Source organism: Caenorhabditis elegans, chromosome I, assembly GCF_000002985.6.
Source record: "Caenorhabditis elegans chromosome I".
In the NCBI taxonomy this organism is placed as follows: domain Eukaryota; kingdom Metazoa; phylum Nematoda; class Chromadorea; order Rhabditida; family Rhabditidae; genus Caenorhabditis; species Caenorhabditis elegans.
In genome coordinates this window covers 11,333,290-11,353,311 of record NC_003279.8, presented here as the reverse complement: position 1 = coordinate 11,353,311, position 20,022 = coordinate 11,333,290, and the positions used below count along the sequence as shown (strand labels likewise).

General features: G+C 37.0%; 3 protein-coding genes and 2 non-coding genes across 5 annotated transcripts; 3 read left to right on the top strand and 2 right to left on the bottom strand.

The window, feature by feature from the left end:
• Nucleotides 1-5,369: 5,369 nt before the first annotated feature.
• On the top strand, nucleotides 5,370-11,227 carry oac-34 (Acyl_transf_3 domain-containing protein). Its single transcript, NM_001420583.1, has 10 exons — nucleotides 5,370-6,127; nucleotides 6,753-7,017; nucleotides 7,264-7,731; nucleotides 8,775-8,895; nucleotides 8,948-9,258; nucleotides 9,310-9,430; nucleotides 10,007-10,130; nucleotides 10,182-10,271; nucleotides 10,318-10,507; nucleotides 10,949-11,227. The coding sequence occupies exons 1-10, from the start codon at nucleotides 6,024-6,026 to the stop codon at nucleotides 11,114-11,116; spliced, it is 1,962 nt and encodes a 653-aa protein (NP_001407514.1). The 5' UTR covers nucleotides 5,370-6,023; the 3' UTR covers nucleotides 11,117-11,227.
• A 563-nt stretch (nucleotides 11,228-11,790) lies between these two features.
• M04D5.3 (Bm5235) lies at nucleotides 11,791-13,525 on the top strand. The gene is made up of 5 exons (NM_001136315.5): nucleotides 11,791-11,948; nucleotides 12,274-12,514; nucleotides 12,560-12,717; nucleotides 12,873-13,116; nucleotides 13,273-13,525. Exons 1-5 carry the CDS (start codon nucleotides 11,795-11,797, stop codon nucleotides 13,469-13,471), a joined length of 996 nt encoding a protein of 331 aa, NP_001129787.1. The 5' UTR covers nucleotides 11,791-11,794; the 3' UTR covers nucleotides 13,472-13,525.
• Nucleotides 13,526-14,475: 950 nt separating this feature from the next.
• On the top strand, nucleotides 14,476-14,625 carry M04D5.6. The gene has a single exon (NR_050555.1). It is a non-coding gene; the product is annotated as an Unclassified non-coding RNA M04D5.6 (non-coding RNA).
• M04D5.5 lies at nucleotides 14,529-14,677 on the bottom strand. Its single transcript, NR_050554.1, has one exon. It is a non-coding gene; the product is annotated as an Unclassified non-coding RNA M04D5.5 (non-coding RNA).
• Nucleotides 14,678-15,199: 522 nt separating this feature from the next.
• Nucleotides 15,200-19,256, bottom strand: M04D5.1 (Thioredoxin domain-containing protein). Its single transcript, NM_001264693.2, has 4 exons — nucleotides 19,068-19,256; nucleotides 18,654-19,011; nucleotides 16,463-17,278; nucleotides 15,200-16,021 (listed from the first exon to the last, which is right to left on the bottom strand). Exons 2-4 carry the CDS (start codon nucleotides 18,693-18,695, stop codon nucleotides 15,881-15,883), a joined length of 999 nt encoding a protein of 332 aa, NP_001251622.1. The 5' UTR covers nucleotides 18,696-19,011; nucleotides 19,068-19,256; the 3' UTR covers nucleotides 15,200-15,880.
• Nucleotides 19,257-20,022: the final 766 nt, after the last annotated feature.

Here is a 20,022-nt window from a genome sequence, read left to right as displayed (position 1 = left end):
AGTTTCAGATTGCCTACGAAATTCGAAACGTTACACCTTTGTTTTAAGGCGACCTACGCCTACCTACTACTAATTTTTACCTTTCATAGAACCCATTTATTCATTTTTACTTTAAGGTGGGGTACCGAAATTTGAGACTCTGCTTTTTTAGACTTAAAATGATCCAAAACTACCAAATTTCGTAATGAGAAGTTCTGAAAATTTTTCAAAAAAAAAGTTATGGCCGCTCAAAGTTTTGAAAAAAATGGTCCATTTTTAGCTAAAATCTCAAGTTTTGTTTAAATTCATAAATACTAATAAAATGCCAAAACATGCAATAAAGGATGACAATAAAATAAAAATTAAGTTCCAACCGCTGCGACACCGAGAATCTGCCAAAATTTGAGATTTTAGCAAAAAATTTGACATTTTTTTCCAAAACGTTGAGCGGCCATAACTTTTTTTTTGAAAAACTTTCAGAACGTCTCATTAAGAAATTCGGTAGTTTTGGGCCATTTTGGATTTAAAAAAGCAAAATCTCAAATTTCGGTACCCCACCTTTAAAGTTTGGAACATCCCAATCAACATAAGAATAGATGCTTCCTAGACTGTCGTTGCAATATGTGCGTGTTTAGTACGATTACCTTTTCAATCCGGTAAATATCAAGTATTCTGCCAGGGAATCTCTGCAAATTCTCCTGTTCCAAAACCGATTTGCTAATGAGATAAAACAGGGCTATGACAATTTGTTGTTTGTTTCAAACCATCTACCTGACCACAGTTCTGCAAAAAAAAAACCAGAAGTTCATATCTCTCCGGTGTTTGATGATGGATAGGTGTGAGGTGTACGTTGAAGGTAGTCATGCCTGCCTACCGCCTGGCTATTAGCCTCAATGTTACACATTGAAGGCGGGCAGGTATACCTATAGGTACTTATGCCTACTTCAGGCCTGCTTGGTCTTGGTCACAGTATAGGCATCTTTGTTAAAATTACAGAAAAACGGTCGTAGAAATTTTTTATAGTTGTTAATATTTTGAAATATTGGTATATTGGAAGCCAGGCTTGAAAAAGTCCAAATATTGTCAGGTAAACAGATCCTTTGGATATGGACTTGCTCTTAGTGAAAAGAGGAAGCTAGGTGCAATACGGCCTATTGTTATAAAGGCCTAAGCATAACTCTGGCTTACTGCACAGTTTTTTCCTCATTTTTTCCAGACCCTTTTAACAAAGCGTTTCCCGACGAAGGAGCAATTTTGAGCCGGCTTGACGATTTCAAGCCAAAGTAGGCCTGCCGCAGGCCCCTTTTATCTTGCGCCCCCATCGTTATAATATGTGCGTAGCAGGTTTTGCCGACAAGGAAGCTTCAGATTTCTTATTCAAAAACCGTTTTAGATAAAACTTGGGCGAGATGGTGACAATTTGTTGTTTGTTTCAAAATCCTCTCTTGTTATCACATTCTTATCAATCGGTATCTTTTTGGTGTCGGATGATGGATAGGTGTAAGAAGTGCCTATCTCCGTACACTTTTAGGCTTAAAGGTGGAGTAGCGCCAGTGGGGAAAATGATAAAAACTACTCCTAAAGTACCGAATACCATATTAAAACTTTTCAAAAAAAAAAAAGTTAAAATTTTTTTTTATCTATTGTCAAAAAGTGACTCAGTAGTGCCACTTATAATTTTGGAAGGCGACCAAAAAATTTTTTTTTCCTACATTTTTATACTTCAATTTAATTTTAATTATTTGTATTAAAACATTATAGGCGTCGAAACATGCGACATTACTTTGGATTTCCTCAAAAGCTCTTTTTTTTTTCAAAATTTTGCCAATTTGCCAAAACTTTGACCGGAAATTATGAAAAATCTAAAATTTTTTTGGTGTGTTTTATTATGATATTCGGTTGTTTTGGATCATTCAACATGTATGTAGACAAAAGTTAAATGCCGTCAAGCACACCTACATTTCAATTAGGCCTATCTCATACCTGAATAATAGAGATATGCAGTTTTAAGATTGAATAATTTAATTGGAAGCATTAAATTGCAAAAAAAGATCACAGGAATTTTTTATAGCTTATAAATTAATTTATACATTACTATACATTATACATTTATAATACAGAAGTTTATGCAATTTTAAGGCAGCCTACGCCTGACCAAGATGCACCTATCTCATTTTATGAAATTTCTTATTTGTATTAGTGCTACACTGAACTACTCCCATTTTGCCGAATTATTTCTCTTGGACCCCCTTTGAAAGTAGTCTTGCATATATCTTTAGTTTCATATCATTTGTTCAATATTTAAAGATTAACACATTCAAATAGTTGCCATTCCCCCCAGTTGCAATATGTGCGTGTCTAGTACGATTCTGTCCGCAGACCGGCAAATAAGCAGGTTTTTTGGACAAGGAAGCTGCAGATTTCTTATTCAAAAACCGTTTTAGATAAAGCCTGGGCGAGATGATGACAGTTTGTTGTTTTTTGAACACCACAATTCTATAAAAATTTTCAACTCCGGCGATTTGCTGATTTGCCGGAAATTATCAATTCCGGCAATTTGCCGATTTGCCAGAAATGTTCAATTTCCGAATTTGCCGATTTGCCGAAATTTTCAAAACCGGTAATTTGCCTATTTGCACGGAATTTTCAATTCCGGCAATTTGCTGATTTGCCCGAAATTTTCAATTCCGGCAATTTGCTGATTTGCCGGAAATTTTCAATTCCGGCAATTTGCTGATTTGCCGGAAATTTTTAATTCCGGCAATTTGCTGATTTGCCGGAAATTTTCAATTCCGGTAATTAGCTGATTTGCCGGAAATTTTCAATTCCGGCAATTTGCTTATTACTAAGAAATTTTCAATTCCGGCAATTTGCTGATTTGCCCGAAATTTTCAATTCCGGCAATTTGCTGATTTGCCCGAAATTTTCAATTCCGTCAATTTGCTGATTTGCCCGAAATTTTCAATTCCGGCAATTTGCTGATTTGCCCGAAATTTTCAATTCCGACAATTTGCTGATTTGCCCGAAACTTTCAATTCCGGCAATTTGCTGATTTGCCGGAAATTTTCAATTCCGGCAATTTGCTGATTTGCCCGAAATTTTCAATTCCGGCAATTTGCTGATTTGCCGGAAATTTTTAATTCCGGCAATTTGCTGATTTGCCGGAAATTTTCAATTCCGGTAATTAGCTGATTTGCCGGAAATTTTCAATTCCGGCAATTTGCTTATTAGTAAGAAATTTTCAATTCCGGCAATTTGCTGATTTGCCCGAAATTTTCAATTCCGGCAATTTGCTGATTTGCCAAAAATTTTCAACTCCGGCAATTTGCTGATTTGCCAAAAATTTTCAACTCCGGCAATTTGCTGATTTGCCCGAAATTTTCAATTCCGGCAATTTGCTGATTTGCCCGAAATTTTCAATTCCGTCAATTTGCTGATTTGCCCGAAATTTTCAATTCCGGCAATTTGCTGATTTGCCCGAAATTTTCAATTCCGACAATTTGCTGATTTGCCCGAAACTTTCAATTCCGGCAATTTGCTGATTTGCCGGAAATTTTCAATTCCGGCAATTTGCTGATTTGCCCGAAATTTTCAATTCCGGCAATTTGCTGATTTGCCGGAAATTTTTAATTCCGGCAATTTGCTGATTTGCCGGAAATTTTCAATTCCGGTAATTAGCTGATTTGCCGGAAATTTTCAATTCCGGCAATTTGCTTATTAGTAAGAAATTTTCAATTCCGGCAATTTGCTGATTTGCCCGAAATTTTCAATTCCGGCAATTTGCTGATTTGCCAAAAATTTTCAACTCCGGCAATTTGCTGATTTGCCAAAAATTTTCAACTCCGGCAATTTGCTGATTTGCCGGAATATTTCAATTCCGGCAATTTGCTGATTTGCCGGAAATTTTCAATTCCGGCAATTTGTTGATTTGCCGGAAATTTTCAATTCCGGGAATTTGCTGATTTGCCGGAAATTTTCAATTCCGACAATTTGCTGATTTGCCGGAAATTTTCAATTCCGGCAATTTGCTGATTTGCCGGAAATTTTCAATTCCGGCATCTTGCTGATTTGCCGAAAATTTTCAATTCCGGCAATTTGCTGATTTGCCGGAAATTTTCAATTCCGGCAACTTGCTGATTTGCCGGAAATTTTCAATTCCCGCAATTTGCTGATTTGCCCGAAATTTTCAATTCCGGCAACTTGCTGATTTGCCGGAAATTTTCAATTCCGGCAATTTGCTGATTTGCCGGAAATTTTCAATTCCGGTAACTTGCTGATTTGCCGGAAATTTTCAATTCCCGCAATTTGCTGATTTGCCCGAAATTTTCAATTCCGGCAATTTCCAATCAGTAATTTTTCTATGTTCGGTTAAATATTTTTCTGTCGTTGAAATAAGTTGAAAAATGTAATTTTCAGGAAAGTCATGAAGCGTGGTCTAAACTATAGGTCTTCATGGAAACTAAAAAAAAAAATAGGTTCACGTGTACCCCAACCGTATAGATTTCGCTGTCTACATGGAAAAAAACTTGTTGCAAATCGTCTCTTCTCGCACCCATCGTCGGAGATTAAAAAGATAACGTTTAGACTATATCTCTTTTTTCACATCATCATATGTGATATAGACACACCTGATTTTTCCCCCCGCCGAAACAAAATATGACGAATTTCGGAGAAGAAAATAAAAGGGAAATTATAATATTGTGTTTTGTGATGAGAGGACTATACTGTAATACAAAACACACAAAAATTTAATTGGGTCAATTTTTTCGTAGGTATTTATTATATAGGTATTTATATAATCATTATATAAGTATTATATAGGTATTCATATAGGTATCTTTTATGTATTTAGTTAGAACATTATTTTATAAAACTTTATCTAATGCACTTTTATAAAAAAATTTTTTTATTAAATTTAATATACATATTAGCAAGATTTTTTTAAATTTAGTATTGAATTTCAGTAATTTATTTTTGGCATTTTCAAACAATCTAGACCGTATTAAGCACAACTTTGTAGTTGATTTGTTGAAACTGATTCGAACAAATTAAAGGTGGAGTACCGAAATTTGAGACTTTGCTTTTTTAGATCCAACAAAATGGCCCAAAACTACCAAATTTCGTAATGAAAAGTTCTGAAAATTTTTCAAAAAAAAGTTATGGGCGCTCAAATTTTTTGTAAAAAATTTTTCCATTTTTTAGCTAACATCAATATTTTTTGCAACTTTTCAGTGTCGCAGCGGTTGGAACTTAACTTTTAGTTGATTATCACCTGTCAATGCATTTTTTGCAATCGTTAATTGAGATGCTTTTTTGGCCGATGCGGACACAAAATTTGAGATTTTAGCTAAAAATTGACACTTTTTTTCCAAAACTTTGAGGCCCATTTTGGGTCTGATAAAAAGTAAGTCTCAAATTTCGGTACTCCACCTTTGATTGAACAAGCGCAAACTAATTGTAATTCTGACCAAAAAATTTTCGTTCAATTTTTCAAAAAAAAAAAATTCCAATTTTAATGGAAGTCTGTAAAATAAGTTATTTATTATGTTTTCCATATTAAAAATAACATTAAAATCCCGGATTTTCACTGAAATTTTCAGAAATTTGATGTAAAGTATGGGTTTTTCAGTTGAAAACCATAGTTTTACAAATTCAAACTGTTACATCTCAAAGAAAAATGCATATATTTTTGTAAAAAAATACCAAAAACCTTTTGGCGACAGGTAACTGCAAATCATTCAAAAAAATATGGTAAAGATGCCGTTCGGCAAACTTTTTATCGAGAAATTTGGCATATCGACCAGTTGCCGGTTTGGCAAAATATTTCAATTCCGGCAATGTGCCGGTTTGCCGATTTGCCGGAAATTTTCATTTTCGGCAAATTGCCCCCTCAACAAACTGAAGATCCTATTCCAGATTAGAATCAGATACCTATTGTCTGATTCTTGACGAAAAATGGGCGGTTCCGTAGTTTGGTGGCAAATCGGTGAAGCTTCATGCTAAAAGAAAAGACGGGTCTTTTGAATCTTCTGACCAAATCAGAAATGCGTGTTGATATTCAATGTCTACGTGGATTGGCGATACTTTTTGTGTTTCTGTACCATTTATTCCCATTGACATTTGGAAATGGGTATCTTGGAGTTGATATGTAAGTTTTTGAAGGGAAAAGAAAATACCTGCCTGTACCTACCTACCTACCTGCCTACAGGACTTGAAAAAAAAACCAAATTAGTGTTGAAAACTATAATTTGATATTTGGTTAGTGTGGAAGTTGCAGGTATCTTGTATTGGGGTCGGCGGAAATTGCCGTTCGGCAAATTGGCAAGTTTGCCAATTTGTCGGAAATTTTTAATTCCGGCAATTTCCCGATTTGCCGGAAATTTTAATTCCGGCAGTTTGTCGATTTGCCGAAAATTTTCAGTTCCGGCAATTTGCCGATTTGCCGGAAATTTTCAATTTCAACATTTTGCCGATTTGCCGGAAATTCTTATTTCCGGAAAATTGCCGGTGTGCTGTGTTGGCGGAAATTTCAAATTCCAGCAATTTGCCGATTTGCTGGGCATTTTCAATTTCGCAAATGGCCGATTTGCCGGAAAATTTCAATCCCGGCAGTTTGCCGATTTGCGGAAATATAAAATCTGACAATTTTGCGATTTGCCGGAAGTTGTCAATTCCGGCAATTTGCCGGTTTGCCGATTGGCCGGTTTGCCGCTTTGTCGGGTTTATCGATGCACCATGATCACATAACTTTTAAAATAATTTAAAAATTCCAGCTTCTTTGTGATCTCCGGTTACCTGATGGCCCGTAACCTGACACACATGAAAATCTCCAAAATCAGTGACATATTCCGTTTCTACTACCGCCGATTCCGCAGGATCCTTCCTTTATACTACCTTTCAGTTGCTGCAATCACCATTGCAGTTCACGTCTGCCTACGAGAGTTCTGGTGGGATGTTAATAGGAAATATTCGTTGGGATCCTTGTTCTTGGTGACTAATCAAGTAGTTATTCATGATTCGCTGAACTATTTCCAGCAGGTTGGTCAAGCTGTCCCATCACGGTTTGACCTACAAAAAATGCGGGAATTTTTGATTTTTTGCCCTAAAAATGTGACGTCGGCGCGTTCTTATTAAGAACATCTTAACCATGCGAAATCAGTTGAAAACACGGCGTCTCTTCTCCCGCATTTTTTGTAGATCTAGATAGGTAGATCAAACCGAAATGGGACACCTAGGCAGGCTAAATGCCTAGTTGGCATTACCCACATACCTACTTTGTTCCAGTACCTCGCCGACAGTACCTCCATCAACTTGTTCATACATACCTGGTCTCTGGGTGTCGAGATGCAATTCTACCTGCTCGCCCCATTCATATTTTTTGCAATTCAATTTCTACCAAACACAACTCTAAAACTTATCACTGCACTTTTGATTACATCAATCGGAATGATAGCTTATCTTTCCATCAATGCTCAATTTGCATTCAACTTCATGTTTCTGAGGCTCTGGCAATTTGCTGCAGGATTTACTGCTCTGTTTTGGCGGGATTTTCAGAATTTGAGCAGCAAGTCGAAGGAGCCAAAAGAGCCAAGAGAAACTCAACGGGTTTTTGAATCTAATGACGTGGCAAATTGCTCGGTAGCTGTGCTATTCCTGTGTCTTCTGCCAACACATCTGGGGTCCATGTGGCTTCGTCCTCTGGTTACACTCACGGCAGCCGGGCTCATTTTTATGGAGAATAAGAGTTGTCAGGTAGGTACTAGGCTCCGTCATTTTTTGGTCGACGTGAAAAATTCAAATTGTCTTGGAAAAAATTGTGCGGGAAATTCATATTTTCTGAGAAAATATATTGGCGGGAAATTCGAATTTTTAAAAAAGAAAACATTCGGCGGGAAGTTCAAATTTTTTGAGAACAACGTTTTGGCGGGAAATTCAAATTTTCTCACATGGTGTCAGGTTGTCCCATAAAGGTTTGATCTACAAACAATGCGGGAATTGTTTCCTCAAAAAATGTGACGTCATGTTCTTAACCATGCGAAATCAGTTGAGAAGTCTGCGTCTGAATTCCCGCATTTTTTTGTAGATCAAACCTAGATGGGACAACCTGACACCAAGTGTTTTCTGAGAAAAATGTTTTGGCAAGAAATTCAAATTTTCTAAAAAAAAATGTTTGGCGGGAAATATTAAATTTTTGAAAAAAAACTTTTGGCAGGAAATTCAAATTTTCTGTAAAAAAATTAGGCGATAAAAAAAATTATCTTAGAAAACGTTTTGGCGGGAAATTCAAATTTTCTGCGAAAAAAATTGGTGGGAAGTTCAAATTTTTTGAAACAACCATTTTGGCGGGAAATTCAAATTTTCTCACGTGGTGTCAGGTTGTCCCATAAAGGTTTGATCTACAAAAAATGCGGGAATTGTTTCCTCAAAAAATGTGACGTCACGACGTTCTTAACCATGCGAAATCAGTTGAGAAGTCTGCGTCTGAATTCCCGCATTTTTTTGTAGATCAAACCTAGATGGGACAACCTGACACCAAGTGTTTTCTGAGAAAAATGTTTTGGCAAGAGATTCAAATTTTCTTTTAAAAAATGTTTGGCGGGAAATATTAAACTTTTGAAAACAAAAAACTTTTGGCAGGAAATTCAAATTTTCTGTAAAAAAATTAGGCGATAAAAGAGAATTATCTTAGAAAACGTTTTGGCGGGAAATTCAAATTTTCTGAAAACAACGTTTTGGCGGGAAATTCAAATTTTCTGAAAACAACGTTTTGGCGGGAAATTCAAATTTTCTTTCAGATCCTCCAATCCCCCACTCTCACCTATCTCGGAGACATCTCATATGTTGTATACCTAGTTCACTGGCCAGTCATCTCTCTCCTCAAAGGCTCCACAATACAGAGCCAAGTTTATTGTGTTGGTAAGCCCATTTCTTCTTAACTTCCGAAAAATTTAAAGTAAAATAATTCCAGCTCTCACCCTGCTGATCTCTGTCATTGTTCATCACTGTTTCGAGAAACAATATCTCCAACTAGGAATTAAATCGGTTATTGCCTTAATTCTAGTCCTCATTGCTTTAAATGCTTCTATACAATACACCATAAGATACGAAAACTTCTGGAAGCAAAAGTATCTTCCAAGGCTTGAGAAGATCGTCAATCAGAACCTCGCAATGCTTCCATTCATCACAGCCTATGAGCCGAGAAAGGATAACTGTGTAGAGTGGGACTTCCCCGGGCTCAGCAACGGAGGTTTCTCAGGCTACGACTATTGCAGATTTCCAGTAGGGGGTTTTATGTACTTTTAAAAATATTTTTAAAAAGTTTATATTCAGAAAGGTAGAGGAAATCTCTCAGTGATGGTGATCGGGAATAGTTATGTGTTGAACTTGAATGAGCACGTTCGGGCTCAGTTTAACTATAACTACTCGGATTGGAGGTCACTGTTTATCATAGGTAAGAAGGCTGTTAGGGAAATGTAATTAATGGCCAGTGATGGGTCTAAAAGATTTGTAGTGGCCTAAAAGTGATTGCGATCTTCTCGTCCCACTCCCAGACTTTGGACAGACTTCGGCAAGACTTTTGATCGTTAGGTAGTCTTCCAGTTTTTCCTGGGCCCAGTTGGTCACTGGTCTGATCTGGGATTCTAAGGCATCTAGACTTCAGTCGTACCTTTGGTCGTGAGGTGTCCTGATCTGGGCCCAGTAGGCCGCTTAAGTCCGATCTGGGATTGTAAGGCATCTAGACTTCGGTCTGACTTAGGATTTTGGTCCAAAGCCAGGGTCGTGGTCACTTCGGCCAGGCCCGCGATCCTAAGCCATCCCAGTCTTACCCATCTTGATTCAAGTTTCCTTGCGCTGTCCTGCTGAATAAAATTTGGCCAAAGTACTGGCTTGGCCAATGGAAGTGGCCAACGTCCCTTCTATGGGCCCGGTCCTAGGCTCGTAGTCCTGCGCTTTCTTTTCCTGGATCAGCACCAACCTTTGGTTCAAGTTTTGTCCTAGATATACCCTATACCGCCTACAATTCCAGGTTGCGGTGGATTCTTCCACGGAGATCCTTCAACTGAAATTGGACGGTATGAACAAAAATCTCTACTCGTCGCAAAGCAGCAAGTAGAACTGCACAAGCCAGATGTGCTTTTTATCATTGCTAGGTGGGTGTGATAATTTTAGCCTAGCCGGAACCAAAAATGAGTCCCTTCCAGGTACTCGGATACAGTGAAGGAACCCATTTGGAGCGGGGAAACTGACGAATTATTAAGAAGGATGAACGAGAATCTAGCGTTTTATGAGAGGTAAGGTTTTATCGTGTTACTCGTCGTGCTTATATTAATGTTCCAGATTCGTGAAAAAGATCTACATTCTGGCGCCTCACCCTCAGTACCCGCTAAACTTTATGAACTCATTCCTAGATCACGTGACTCGCAAGCCAAATGAGCTCGAGACTTTGCACCTGAATAAGGTGGATGTTGATGAAGAATGGATGTATGCTAGGGAACGGTTCCAATCGCTTAAGTGTGACAAGTGTCAGGTTGGTATTTACCTTTTGGTTTAATAAAATGTATTTGTATATGTATACATATACATATACATATACATATACATATACATATACATATACATATACATATACATATACATATACATATACATATACATATATATATATATATATGTATATGTATATGTATATGTATATGTATATGTATATGTATATGTATATAATACTGTTTGTATATAATAATGGTATAATAGTTTTTAGGATATTGAAAACGTTTTATTACAAAACTATTGAAATACCAGAAATTAATATTTTATCAGTTAACAATGCAAAACTAAAGCGTAAAACGTTATGAGCTGTTACATGAAAGCCTTGCTTATAGTGCATCGACCAAATTTACCATTGGAAAATCATCAATAATTGTTTTATTTTACTGTTACAATATAGAAAACTTACAGTAACTACTTCCAGGTATTCGATCTCGGTCAGGAGTTCTTGGACGGTGATAGGTATCTGACTTTCGACAGGAAAACCAAATTGTCATATGTTGACAATCAAATCCATTTAACCGGCCCTGCAGTTGCAAAGTGTGATCATGTGTTTAAGAAGATTGCTGACGAAGTTATGGGATCTACTTAATTATTATGTAGACTAAATAATTTATTTGTTATGTATGTATGTACATCAGGATTTAAAATTTATATAACTGAAAATACTGAAAAATCAACATAAACAATTACATTTTAAATTTGAAAATTTGAATTCCCACCGACCGCATGTTGCAAAAGCGCTATTGTAGCCGGCGTTGAGGTTTTCGTTAAATTCTAATTGTAGGACAAAATACTTTTTAAGAAAAGAAAAGGATAACAAATTTGCTACAAGACATTCTGAACTCCCACCGACCGCATGCTGTAAACGCGCTCCAATGCGAAAATCTTCAAAATCCGCATTTTTGATCGTTTTTGGCATTTTCAACTAGAAAAATCTTTGAAAATCACTAGAATTTCAAATAAAACCCAATTTTGTTTGCAGAAAAAAAAGTTTCACTATGAAATTTGACCATTTTAGCACATTTTTGCGCCTCGTTATGAACATGAATCATTTTTGTCAAAATAATCTGTTCGTCGTGGGTTAAACAACACTACATCTTGCTTATCAGTTATTTTATTTGCTTATTGATAATCAACACGGTTTCTCCACACATCTTTTTTTTTTTGATTTTTAATAATTATTTCGAAATTTTACAGGTTTTTAATGTTTTCTTCGAACATGTATGACATTTTGAATCAAAATTTGACCAAAAAAACTTTCAGATCAATGAATGAAACGTGCCAAAGCCAATTGGCTGCAAATATTTCTCTAAGCAGGGATAATGCAGTCATTTGGACAGAGTTTGAAAAGAAAAAACCCATTGATAGCGTTGAACCACGGGATCAGACGAGTCACAGCAAAAAAAGATGTATATTGGCTAGTGAGTAACTGTTTTTTTTGGGATTCTGCTTAAGTCTTAGCCAAAGCCTGAGTCTAAGACTAAGCCTAAGCCTACACCTAGGCCTAAGCCTAAGCCTGAGCCTAAGCCTAAGCCTAAGTCTTACTAAGGTTAAGCCTTACTAAGCCTAAGCCTAAAGCTAAGCCTAGGCCTAAGCATAAGTCTGAGCCTGAGCCAAGGCCTGAGCCAAAGACTGAGTCCGAGCCTAAGCCTGAGTCTATGCCTAAGCCTAAGCCTAAGTCTAAGCCTGAGCAAGATTTTTCAGCAAAAATCAATATATCCTAACATTTTCATAGTGTATTTTCAGAACTCAACAAGACACTGATTTCCCTTGCCACGTGGCCTGTTTACGGAATGATATTTTCATTTATACAAGTTACGAGATGCAATGTGAATAACGGAATGGATTTTATAATGGCTCTTTGTATTTTCATGACTTTCGAGGGTTTCCAATTATTGATTGCTTATCCTCGGAAGCAAAATATCTCTGAACAAGTTCAACCCATAATGAGCATGTTACAAAGAGCTCACTTCTTCACATTTGTCGGGTGAGCACATTTATGTAGTCTCTGTTTTCACGGTTCGAGTTTCAGAATTACATTGGGCTCTTTATTAATCCTTTTGGTTATTATTTTGGATAAAATAGACTATCAGGTAATTGCGATTGCAATCTTTACTTTTGCAATTGCTATGCTAACTCTTTGCGCAAGTATTCGAGAATACAAGAAGGAAACGTGGATGTATGGATATGGTAAGTCATCGTGTAGAAATAAGGCGAGAGGCCGGCAGGTTGGAGGCAGGCATGAGACCCTGAAACCGCGCCTGCCTCCGATGGAAGCCTCGAATTTTTAAAAATTCGAACGTCATCGGAGAAATAAAATATCTATAAAAATATTACAATTTCAGATTCATCATTAATCCAAGTCTCGTTAATTTGCCAAATATCTGGAGTAATTTTCATAATTTCCGGGTGTTTCGGAAGGGAAATGATGGTCCTAGTCGGTTGTTTCCTATTTCTATACACCACTCTCCAAGTGCGATTTTCATATTTCTACAAGATCTCAGTTGATGGGACAACAAGCATTTTGACTTCAAAATCAACACGCGTGTTTCTGAAAAAGTGGTTCGAATGCAGTCTTCTAATTATTTGGTGAGTTTGAATTAACACAGTAGCGAAAATCACTAAATGATAATTTTAGACAAAAATTATGTGCATGTATATAACTGTGCATGTATCCAATTGTGCATGTATGTGCATATGTGTGTGTGTGTGTGTGTATTAATTTCTTAATTCCTGAATTTCCAGCTTGATTTGGACACTGGTTATTCTAGCCAGTCAGATGATGGAAGAGGATACTTTTTTGTGCCAGAACAAATTCTTCGCGTTTCTTATTACATTCTTCACATTGATGGTGTTAGCATTGGTTTTGAGAGTTTCCTACATGTACTACGTTTCAAAACAAGGAAATTGTGATCAGGGAGACATTTACTACACTAAATTTTGATTTTTTTTTTTGGTTTTGGAATCTTCTGTAAAATATGAACATTATAATGTATTTATTTAGAGATTTTCTTGTTATTCTATGATGTTAAATGCAAATGCATGGGCTGTACAAGGGTACCTCTCGCCAAAACTGGCGTAACTTTAGAGCCTGATTACCTACAAACATTTTAAACATATTTTCTGAAAGTAAAATTTGTGGAAAGGTTTTTGGTAAGTTTTTAACAAAATTATATGTTTTTTCTTTGAGTTATAACAGATTGTATCTATAAAATTGCTGTTTTCAACTGAAGTTTACTTCAATCTTTTAAAGTAACAATCACAGATTTTGAACAGGTTTCTGATATGGAAAACATACTGATTTCCCAAAGTTTCATCAAAAGTGAAATTGTATTAGGTTGAACCGGAAGTCTTTGTGACTGGGTTTGCTTTTCCACCGCTCGCCGCAGTTGCACTTTGGTGTTCCCTCGTTGCTAGGGTATAACAACGAGTAAAGGAACTTCATTTTGAAAATCGCCCCACTCCCTCCCCTCTGGTCTGAGTTCAGTTAGCCGACAATGTATTTATCTAGTGCCATCCACATCCGACATGGTTCGATGCACCTTTTTCTCTCTCATACCACGATGAAGGATTCGGAAAGTCTCCTGAAGGATGTTTATCATCGACATGTCCGCCACTATAATACTATACACATTTGGTTCCATCACTTCGAAAAGGACGACTTTTCTCTCGATGACCAAGAGACCCCATGAATTGGATTTGGATGAGTTGAAGAAAGCCGTGGCAACGAATCCTTTCCAAACCTCCCGTGAGCTGTCAACCGCACTTCAATCCTATCAAACCATCCTCGTACGGGGCTGGGAAGCTCTTGGAATGAAGAAAATTATGGGTCGATTCATACCTCACTCTTCGACACAAGCCAACCATGATTTTTGAGTGGATGATTCCATTTCACCCCTCACTCTCCATGGGGCCGATCGATGTTTGGGCCGACTCATCACTGGAACCGAGAAGTGGGCCCTCCATGATAAGAACCACACGCTTGCCCAGTGGTATGTAGAAGGAGAAACCCCACAGGGTGCCGCCAAACCCGACCTTCACCCCAAAAAAGTCATGCTCTCAGTGTGGTGGGGAGTGTACGGCCCCATCAACTGGGAACTGCTTCCTGGGGGCAAAACAGTTAATGGGAACCTTTAAGTTATCTAACCACAAAACCTAAAGAACATATTCAATCGTTCACCCCTGAAGGACGAGCAACTCTACTGTCAACAAAACAACGCTTATCCCTACGTCACGAAACAAGTATTGCAGGAACTGGTCAGGTATGAATGGATGATTTTCCTTCACCCACCGTATTCTTCAGACCATGCCCCATCTGCATACTGGCAGTTTTCAGATATGACTCGTGATCTCTGGGAAAGAACCTTTAATACCCATGGAAGTGTCGAATTGGCACTCAAGCATTATTTCGACTCGCGCCTGGAAGGGTTCTGTGAGCAGGGCATTCATAAGTTGCCCACACGTTGGCAGTACATTGCTGATAATAATAGCAAATAAATATTATTCTGTCGTTTCTCTTGCTCCGAGAAATAAACGATTGAAAAAGTCACAAAGACTTCCGGTTCAACCTAATAGTTTTTTGAGAAAGTTGACCAAAAAATGTTTTTCGTTCGAAATTGTTACAATTGAACGAATTTATTTATAAAACGTAGTGACAACATGTTTCTCACAAAAATTGTACTTAAATCATGCTGGATAACTCGAAAAATCAAAGAAAAATCAATGAAATTTAGTATTAAATCAAAAAATCTTGGCAAAATTTAATACTTCTAAAGAAAAACTATATCCACAGGTTTTATTAATTGCAAGGTTTTCTACTATGTTCTTTCGGAAAATTAACTAACAAGTATACTTAACTGTGATGGTTTTTGAGATTATGGAATACGGGCTGTAAAAAGGTACCTCTGGTTAAAACTGACGTAACTTTAGAACCTGATTAGCTACAAGAATTTTAAACATATTTTCTGAAAGTAAAATTTATGTAAAAGTTTTTGGTATTTTTTCAACAAAATCATATGATTTTTTTTTGAGATATAATAGTTTGTGTATGTAATCTAATCAGGTTCTAAAGTTACGTCAGTTTTGACCAGAGGTACCTTTTTACAGCCCGTATTCCATAAATACCGAAAAAAAAACGAGAAATATGAAAGATTATCATAACACAAAAGGGAAAATGTAAGCACACATTTTGAGCAACGATTAGTTATTTTTCTTCGAATATTCTAAAAATTAAACCAACTTTTTTTTTCGTAAAGTTCAAAAAACAACTTGATAATTCTGGTGATTCGAGAAAAGTTAGAAGGATTTCACAAAAATCATTATTCCAAAAGAAACAAAAAACTTTTTAAAAAGTTCAATGTGTGATATGCTTATTAAGAAAATCTCTCAGTTTTTCATCATTCCATCCATACGCGTCCTTGAAATCAACAGGAATTTTGGTTACTGCAGGCCACAACCTCCAGGTTGGATTTTCTTTGATTTCCATGCCGGGGATCTGGAAAAATTGTTTTTTTATCAGGAGTGGGAAGGAAACGGCAAATCGGCAAAGTGCCGGAATTAAGAATTTTCGGCAAATCGGCAAATTGTTTTTTCTTCTTCTACGAGTTTAAAGGGGTGGGCACATTGAATGGACTCGACACGCTCCACCCATTAATTTTTTAGGCGCGTGGTGAGACCAATGGGCTTTGCGCGTAGAGCGCGAAAATGGCCCTCTTTAAAGTCGTAGAAGTGGGAAAAAAGCAATGTGCGTAATGCTTTACTTCAGTGTTTTTTCCAATTCTCGCCTTTAAAGCGGTGCGAATTTACGCGCGATGGTCTCGACACGCGCCATCCAATGGTTTTTAGTGTGTGCGCAAGCGTAAATGCGCAAGTCGAGAATTGGAAAAAAAATGCACTCTACGTGTTCTTGGACTTTACCAGCCAAAAAATAACTCACCTCATTTTTGTCAGTATCCATTCTAGCGATTACAACCGTAGATTTAAATTGTTCTGCGAGCTCGTCCAGAGCTGGCTCATCAAAATAATAGGTTTCAATAAAGAAAACAAGTACATTATTAGTTTTGTTGAATACCACTTCATGGAAGTTTGACTGTACTAAAACCTTCACTGGCTTCGCATCCCAATCCTTCGGAAGATCCTGAGATTGGTAATATCTAGGCACATTTCCTCGTAATACAGAAGTGGTGAACTCCTCAAAGCTACTATTTCCAATAAGTTTGAACATGACATAGTGTGAGTTTCTTTCTTTATAAATTACGCTGCTTGGTGTAGTAGTAGGTGAATAATTGATCAAGAAACGGATACGTTTGGGAATATATGTATTATCCCTTGATTCATCCAAATGACGTATGAAAAATAAAATCTTGAAACGACCATGGAATCGTCTTGCTGTATCGGTAAACTTGGAAATTGTCGAGTTGTAATCAGTATCTGACTTTTTGATGTACAACACATGAACCATATTAAATTGTCTTGTTTCAACTGCGTCTTTCATATTTTGTCTGGAAGTTATCACCAGCGGAAGTTTGAATTCGTGGTACCATCTTATAAAGGCCGAGTAGTCCTGTGCCAGATCTTGTTCAGAGAAATATCTCATCTCTCTCCCTTCCTTACTCTTTGTGATTATAACAAAACCATACTCATCAAGATTTACAGACGCGGCAACTTCTGATGAATCAGTGATGCCATAGAAGATGTCATTATCACGTTCATACATGAGTTCGAAAATTCGAGCAAGATAGAAGTCGGTTTTCTGAATGAAATTTTACGCATTAACATGTGTTATAAATTGTTGAAAATTCCAATATGAATCTTGCAAAAACCGGAGAATTGAAGCATTTTAGCCACTTTCAAAATACATTAAAGGTGCAGTACCGAAATCTGGGAAATATTTTTAAAATACTCAAATTTACGCCTGATTCTGAATATCTATGTGAAAAAAACTCAAAAAAAAGCCCTGATTTTATATTTGAGCTTGAAATCGTGATTTTCAAATGCGCGCCCAAATAAATTCCCCTTGGAGCGCGTTTGCCTCATTTCAGCTTCACGGATTTCTGGCATCCCTCATATTTTGAAATGACAAAGTTCTGGCCGAACTAGGCCATTTTGGCTCGGTCATATGTGGGATAAATTTACGACGCGTTGCGTGTCGCGTTGCGTGTCGCGTCGCGGCTCGATTTTAGTTGTAAAACTGAATTTACTTGTCCGTGTGGAGTACACTACTTTCCCACGCGTTGTCCGACGAAAAATTGTCAATGGAGCGCAAAAAAATCCATGAGAAAGGCCAGGACCCCGTGAATTTGGCCAAAGTCAGAATTTGCAACAAGAACTTCTGAAAACTAATTTTTCGATGTTTTTTTCCGAATTCATTGTTTTCAGCTCACTGAGTGCTTTAAAATGACACCCATCAAGCTTATGTTCCGTCGATTTTGAGTTTCGACACAGCTGAATCTGATGGTACAGTACCCCGCGTGGCGAGACACAAAAATTTCAAAATTGGCAGAACCTAGGCGAAATGGGGTTCATTTGAAAGCTGAGAATGTAGGGAATATGAATTTGTTACCAATTTTTCTGAAATTTGAATAAAATTGAATTTTTTTCTCAAATAATTTCAATGTTAGTATAAAAAAAATTATTTTAACAAAATTCTTAATAAATGCATATTCCGTACATTCATAGATTTAAAATGACCCACATCATGCCCATATTCTGCCAATTCTGAAAACTGGGGTTTTTGTCAATGAAGCGCAAAAAAATTCAATGAGGAAGGCCAGAACCCCGTGCAGTTTTCAGCTATTTTCATTCATTTTTGCCGTATTTTATCGGTTTTTTTTTTGAGAAATATATTTTTTCGTAGCTGAAAAACTGTAGGAAGTGAAAAATAAGGAAAAAATTAAATGAGGCAAACGCGCTCCAAGGAGAGTTTATTTGGGCGCGGTGCATTTGAAAAATCTCATGGTCCCGGGACGCAAATGATATTCGAGATTTCAAGCTCAAATATAAAATCAGAAAAATTTTATTGAATTTTTTCACGTAGATATTAGGAATCAGGGGTAAATTTAGAGTGATTTGAAAATATTTCCCAGATTTTCGGTACTCCACCTTTAAATGCAAGATAACCGACTAACCTCAAAATAAGCCAACGTCACAACTCGTTTTTTGTCGATCATATCATTCAATTTCCGAACCGTCCTAACAATTTTCGGTTCAAAAATGCACTTTTCATGATCCACAAGTGAATTGAATTAACTGACCGTGCTCCACGATATTCAAGAGGAGTTCCGTGTTGGAAAAGAAGAAGTGTCGGATATTCACGAACATCTAGTTGTGTTGCGAGTTTTTCGCATAGATAACATCATACAAATAATAATAGGTGTCTGACATTGATTCGTACTGCTGAAAGAACAATTTCGAGTCCATACTCCATGGAGCGTAGAAGTCGACAAGGACATGCTTATTTGACTCGATGATCACATCGAAATTGCTCTGTAATAAGAATTAGAGTTCGGTGTGCACCTATTCAAGAGTGTGTAAGATCTTACCTCTGTGAGTTCCAATATTTTGCGAGTATCTGTTGCTATGATAGCTGTTGTGAAAATACTGATCCAAAATAGGAAGGCTAGCATTACATCAATCACAAGAAGAGAGCGAAAAGAAGTCGTAGTTTTGTAAATGCGCAGTGGGGCAAACTGTTCCAATAGACTGACAGACTGAAACGTTGCTCGACGCGAGAAAAAAATGTTATCGATCCATATTGGATATTGTATTGGATATTGGAGAAACGCAGACATCTCATCTGATTTCGCATGGTTAAGAGCGTGCGGACGTCACAATTTTCTGGAACGATATTTTCGCATTTTTCGTAGATCAAACCGCAATGAGACAGCCTGTCACCACGTGTGGCTATTGTTTTTTTGTTGTTGTTAAATCAAGAGAATTTTAAGACAGAGCCTCTTTTACCCGAACTAAAAGTTCTGAAAATGCGTATTGCACAACAGATTAAAAAAAAAATATCTCGTAGCGAAAACTACAGTAATTGTAATAAATTGACTACTGTAGTGCTTTTGTCGATTTAAAAAATGAGCGATATTCCATTTAAATTGGAATTTAAATAATTTTATTTTATTTTCTACCAACAGAAAATCTTGTGATTTACCGAGAAGTACATAGATGGCCTAACTTTTAAATTTCTACGCCACCCGGCGAAAAAGTTCGGCCACCAAACCATAACTCGGTGGGAAATCCATATTTCGGCTTCAAGCAAAAACCAATCAATACGAATTTTTGTTTACTTTTCTGAAATTTTTAAAATTCCAAACAAAAAAAAATCAGATTTCTAGGCCACCAAACCGTAACTGAAAATTCGCCAAAACGTGGTCTAACTTCGACTTCTAGGCCACCTGGTGAATGGTTCGGCCACCGAACCGGCAGAAAACCGATATTTGTGAGCAAATTAAACATGATTTGATGTATTTTTTTTCTCTGTTCCACGATCCG